General features: G+C 30.0%; 1 protein-coding gene across 1 annotated transcript in view; it reads right to left on the bottom strand.

Moving 5' to 3' along the window:
* Window positions 1–6,800, bottom strand: part of DNAlig3 (DNA ligase 3) — a gene marked incomplete at its 5' end in the record, with an annotated part of 68,748 nt that overhangs the window by 13,952 nt on the left and 47,996 nt on the right. The window contains 1 exon segment of the mRNA XM_067046830.1: window positions 2,030–2,161. Coding sequence (XP_066902931.1) covers window positions 2,030–2,161 — 132 coding nt within the window.

Genomic DNA, 6,800 nt, shown 5'->3' with positions numbered 1-6,800 from the left:
AATAATCAGATGACAGAAGTAAAACATCTTGAAATGGATTAGCGGATTAAAATTTTATCAATAATGACCATAGGTTCCCTCTTTACGCAGTTATCCAATTTCAGGGGCTAATTAAACATTGCTCGATTTAACTTTACTAAAGTCTCCTCTTCCCATTTTAAGCAAATATTTCAAAAGTGATATAGGATCGTTGCTGCTAGGGGTCTTAGTGGGGCGGGTCCAGCCGAGAAGGATGGCCTTTTCTCTGTGTTATGATCTCTTCATGTGAGATTGTGACATGTTGTACATTGTTTTTACATTTTAGAACGGACAATTTCAGCGAGTAGGTTGGTCGATGAACGACATGTCACAATCTCAAAAGAGCAGATCGTAACGCTAAAAAAAGGCCATCCTTCCCCGCCTGACCCACCCCGTTAAACCCCCGGAGAGCGAGGGCCCTATATCACTTTCGAAATATTAGCTTAAAATAAGAAGGAGAGATTTTGAGATAGTTGTTTAATCGAGCAATATTTAAAAAGCCCCTGAAATCAAAAACGGCATCAAAACCCGCCACTCCTGCCCTCCATGGTAGCTTAACTTATCTGTCTTTTAGAACGGACAATTATAGCGAGTAGGTTGGTCGACTAACGACATGTCACAATCTCACAAGAGCAGGATTGTAACGCTAAAAAAAAAGGCCATCCTTCCCCACCTGACCCGCCCCGCTAAACCCCCGGAGAGCGAGGGCCCTATATCACTTTCGAAATATTAGCTTAAAACGGGAAGGAGAGACTTTGAGATAGAACAAAATATTTAAAAAGCCCCTGAAATCGAAAAACGGCACCAACTTACTCCCTATAATTATCATTTTAAAAAATCAGATAAACAATGTTACCACAGAGGGCGGAAGAGGAGGGTTTCATGCCGTTTTCCAATTTCTTGTGATTTTTAAATATTCCCTGATTAAACTATCTTAAAGTCTCCTGTTCTCACAGAAAATATTAGTTTTAGAATAATTATAATGATAATAAGGTGTTATAGTTGACCGTAGATTAATATGGGGAGAAGATGACTCCTGGCAGAACATCCCTCAGGGAGGCGTGTAACTCAGGTCGAAACGTCATCACAAATAAATAAGTTTCTGTTTATTTGTGTTTTTTGCTGATCCATTCACATGATGTCTACCAATTTTGGTGAATGAAATTTCCAATTAACTTTCACCAAGGGGGCATTAGGCAGGTGGGCGGGTGTTTTGACACATGGTTAATGGAATTTTTTCATGGTTAATGGAAACCAAGCTGTATCGTAATACCCGCTCCTCACCAGAGTCCACTTGTCTGTTTGTAATTCAAAGAAGAAACAACTCACTCCTTTTTATACATCTTTACAATATTATTTGTGGTAAATAGTTTACCATAATGCGCATATTGTTGATAAATAAATTATTTTCCTAGGAGATTTTTGGTTTATAATAAATTTAACTTTTAAAATAACATAATTACTTTCTGGACATCCTGTAAATAAATAATATATTTAATCTTCTTTTTTCTTAAATGAATTAAAAGATAGGAGTCAACCTCTTAAATTTATACAAATGAATTTCTTCACAAAAATTTTACCCAGTGAGTCTAATTCTCTATGGTCATATATCGTAGATCCAAAGCCAAAGTGGTGTAACAGCAAATTTTGTTGATGTTACTAATTAAATATATAAAATGATCAAATGACATCCATCAAAATTATAAATTAGCTTTTAGTAGCATATACCTCCAACCATAATCCAAAAACTGCTCTCAGAAAGTTGCAGTTAAACTATTTTGAATTTGGATTTAGACCGATAATATAATGAAAATATAAATAAATAACTCTATAATCCCATAATTTGTAGCCTTTGTGAATGTGAAAAATTTTAACTAAAATAAATATTATTCGAAAAAAAAAAATGAAATACAACCATTTTAGATAAATATATATATATTTATGAATTATCATTAAATTCATGAGACAACAAACAAGATATTTTAAACTATATAACAAAGAACACACATACCTTATGGATTCCAAGAGTACCAAATGGAAGAGGTTTTCCAGTATTAGTATCAATCATCAGGATCTCGCTGTCCAATATTAGATCGTCCCCGAACGGGAATGCTTGTGCAAAGTATGGTTCCAGGGGTTTGACCTACATAACATAATATATTTAATGATGGTTTAAAAATATATTCCTATTTAATCTTATCATAACTGTCATATAATATAATATGAAATGGTAATTTTTCAAAATGAATATAAATAATTAAACATTAATTTTAATTTAAATTATTACACTCAAAAAAATTTTTTTTTAATCTTTATAACCTATATTGATAATTTTTTAATTTTACAAAATAATTCAAGACTCAATCTGTATCTAATATTGATATAGAGGAATGCTGTCTTGATTTTATGTTGTGAAATGAAAATTCGGGGCAAAATTATTGATGAAGCTTATAAAAAACAAGTTCACAAAAATGTTGGAGGTTTCTTTATTGCTAGAGATGGGCAACAATTAGCTATAGTTGAAACTAATAGCTTGAATTGCCATGGATACGGTATTTATTTATCAATGGTTCATTCATGAATAAGTGTCGTTACCATGGCAATTTTAGCTATTAGTTTCATTGTTGCCCAACTCTGGTTATTGCATATATGGATTGAAATTAACAACTGTATAAAAAAAAAAAAAAAAATACAACAAGCAAATGTGATAAATGTTTCAGGACACATGATAATCTTGGGAAGGAACCACCCAATGGTGATACTTCAATCATTGCTTTAAATTAGAAGATCCCATGGCCGTCTTCTTTTCAGACATCTCAGAGAATGATATCAAGATCAGGGATTGTTGAGGATAAGAGATAAAGAACTAATAGGTTAGGGTAGGTAAAGATTTTGGAATGAAATGTGGTATATCTATTTCAGGCCAAATCTGCAATGAATGGGATGTTGAGGTCTTAGGGATGAGTTTATTTGTGATGTAGTAAGGAGCATCAAGGATTTTAGATAGTAAGAATTAGATACGAGAGGAATGTGATGGTTTAGTGGAGCCCAAAAGCTCAATTCCTTATATCCAAATAGGCCTGATTATCATAGTGCATAATAGTTTTTTGTAGTAAATGGGAAATTTAGAGCGTTTGTCAAATAGGTGTTATAGTTATTGAAATCTACGAGCAGTTTTTTTGTTGTTCACTTTCTACTATTACAGCACTTACTGGACAAACGGTCTAAACTCCAAATTCATTACAAAAAGATGTTCTACATGACTGTAATAAAGCCAATCTGGACATACGGAGTTGAGCTTTGGGTACTCCACTAAATCCTTTGAATTCTTCTCATATCCAATTCTTGCAGTCTAAAATCCTTTGAAATATTCAATATGCTCCTTACTTTGTCACTAATAAAATCATACATAAAGACCTTAATGTTCCCTATGTAACCGATCTAGTCTGAACCAGATATCATTCCTTCCATTATAAACTCCCTAGCTACCCAAACCTAGATTCTAACCTAGCTTCCTCTTCCATTCCTGACAATCCTCCAAGGCACCTGAAAAGAAAATGGCCACGAGACCTGCTACTGTAAAACGTCATTAGAGCTACCAATGGATAGTTTCTCTACACACCTATAACATTCCATTTTAACTAAGATCAAATTTACTAAATGTACAGTTGTAAATAGCAATAAATAAATTTTTAAAAAAAATTAGGTGAATAAGTTTAGTAAATTTTTCTTTTATTTTTATGATTAACATTATTTACTATTTTATATAGAATATAACAGGAGAAAAACCTTGTTTTTTTTTTGTCTTTAAGAGCTAAGATGCATTATTGAGGGAAATTAGGTTTGATTTTTTCAAATTAGACAGTATTATTTTTCTTAACTGGAACATCAAGAGAGCTCAATTTCATCTGACTCAAAATAAAATCTCAGGTTTATATAAAAATTTAGTATTATAAAAAAAATCTATGTTCTGCATTTCAGAAGTTGATTTTCCTTCCATATCTTTTATCTGTTTATTTATACTTACTTTTCCTTCTTTATATTTTACTATGCATCATTTTATTTGTTTTTATTTATACTTTGTTTATATTTTACTATCCATCCTTTCTCTATTTTTATTAATTTTTTATCCATACTTTTGCTTCTTTATTTATGTTTTACTATCCATCCTTTTATCTTTTTTTATTTATACTTTCTTTTCTTTTTTTATATTTTACTATCCATCCTTTCATCTGTTTTTATTTATACTTTCTTTTCTTTCTTAATATTTTACTATCCATCCTTTTATCTGTTTTTATTTATTTTTTATTTATACTTTCTTTTCTTTCTTTATATTTTACTATCCATCCTATTATTTTATTTTTATAAATTTAATTTGTACTTTATATTCATATTTTATCTCCAACTTATACTTACATTCATTACTTTATATTAATGTTTCTATTTTATAATTGACACACTTTTGTAACACTATTTATCCTATATATTATTTTATTTTTATTACCATATTATATTTATTGTATCCAGTCTTTTAATTTGATTTCTTCTTTTTTGTACTTTATACCTTTTTTTTCTTCCCCTATTATGTACATTTTATGTTTATTTTTTAAATATTTCTTTAATTTTTTAATACTCTTTACTTTAACATTATTTTCAAATGTAGCATATTTTTACGTTGGTTTAAAACCACACTCTCTCCTACCTGTCAACTCATTTCCTTGGTCGCTTGCCATCTGCAAGGAATGTTTTTTATCTTGTTCGTTATATTTATTTATTCTCGATTTTACTCTTATTCCCTTTTTCCATCTTTTAATGTGTACAACAGTACACACAAAAAGATATACATTTTTTGTGTATATCTTTTTATACTTTCCTTTATATCTTAGATAACTTGTGTATATCTTTCTATCTATCCTTTTATACACAAGAACATATACAAAAAAAAAATTATATTTCTGTTTTCTTTAATTGTCTAAAACCTGTTATTGTTATTTAATTTTAAGTTTCATTGTACATTTTATTTTAAATTTTAATTTACATTGTTCATTTATTATTATCCCATTTAAGTGTGTACACCTTTTTTAGCCCTGATGAAGCCTTGCAAAGTGTGGCAAAATGTAGACTCATATAAAATAGTTTTACGACTATTTGAGTTTTTTCTTGGACCATCTCACTTTTATTTTTAAAAAAAAAATGCTTCATAGTATGGGTAAAGAATACAACATTTTGGAATGTATTTAAACTAAATTTGAATTAATTAAAATCCAAAATAAATACTTGAAAGAATTATTAGTTATAAATGCATTTAAGTGATAGAATAAAGGGGTAAGTATTGATAGAGGTATAGAAGGATCTACATCGAACACGTTTAATAATCAATAATCAACAAAACTATCAACACTATTTATAAACTTACAATTTGAGCATATAATAAATAGAATTACTAAACAAATAAAGATAACAAACACAAATAGTTATCTTGGACCTTTTATCTTAGTTTGTTTTGTCCTGGCTCCTTAGAATGGCCTTCAAGAGAACAAAGGTAATCAAAGAGAACAGAAATATTTATTTAAAGGCCATGGTTCTCACAACGAGATTATCTTCTTGATGTGGTTAACAGATATAAGAATTATTTGATCATAGGGTCATTAAAATCATTAATAGAATGGTTATAAGATCTTTTTTTCTTTTTTTTTTTTTTTTTAGTATATTTTTAACTGAACAATATATAGGACCCTAAACCCCATTTTTAACAACACAAATATAAATCTAATTTGAGAAAGTTAACCTCAAACAATTTATTTTAAAATTTAGCATTATTAAACTACTAATAATGTAATTTTGTTGACCATTGATTCAATGAAGCAAAGGAAATGGGAATGTGAATCATTCCTTGGTGCCACCATTAAATAAATATTGACTGCCTCAAGTGGGATTCAAACCCACAAAGTTCTGAAGCAATCTGGGACAATTCTCTCTTAGTCCTTGGCCAAGTTCAAGGACATTGCTACAGGAGAAATAGAGGAGGGAGGATATATTTCCTTCATTAATTTAAAAACTGGCGAAATTGGGAATTTTGATTTTTTTTTTTTTTTACATCTAATTGCAAAAATTGTGATAAAACATTACTCAAAGAGGTTATTATACTCAAAATTGCTTATAAATACTACTCAAAGGGGTTTATTTTCTGGAAATATTGAGGATAAGTGCTAATTTTAGGGAATGCAACCAAGACTAAAATCTGCTGGAAAATTTTAAGTTTTCCCAAAATTAGGGCCGTTTATCTTCTTTTCTACTTTTATGGTGAGAAAATAGATACTGTTTATAATAATAATAAGAGAAGTTAATTTGAGAATATTAGATAAGTCTTAGCAGAAACAAAAAGCTATGTTTTAATTTCATAATTACAATCTAATATTTTTAAGATGTAAAATAAATCTCTACCGCTACAGCCCATGAAGGGTTAGGGGTGCAATACTTTATAAGTAATGTTACTAGACCAACGGTTGTGCAAGGAGGTGATATGATCAGAATCACGCTCGACCGCCAGATTTTTTCCCAGTAAAGTGTACCCCAGAGAGCTCCTGGACCACCAGGGTTGGCTTATGGCTACAGTAACAGAATAAATAATTATCTATTCCAGCCAAAGTCAGAGTTAGAAGAGCAGTGCCTTACCACAGTAAGGTTGCACTGCTCCCACATTTTTATGATTTGATACTATTTATCTATGTAGTAATTCAAGAACAATTCTTTCTTTTTGAAACAATATACATATTAAATTT

This window comes from Halyomorpha halys, unplaced genomic scaffold (assembly GCF_000696795.3).
Source record: "Halyomorpha halys isolate HHAL.00 unplaced genomic scaffold, Hhal_1.1 Scaffold1059.1, whole genome shotgun sequence".
Taxonomy (NCBI): Eukaryota; Metazoa; Arthropoda; class Insecta; order Hemiptera; family Pentatomidae; genus Halyomorpha; species Halyomorpha halys.
This window is presented reverse-complemented; position numbering and strand designations above follow the sequence as displayed.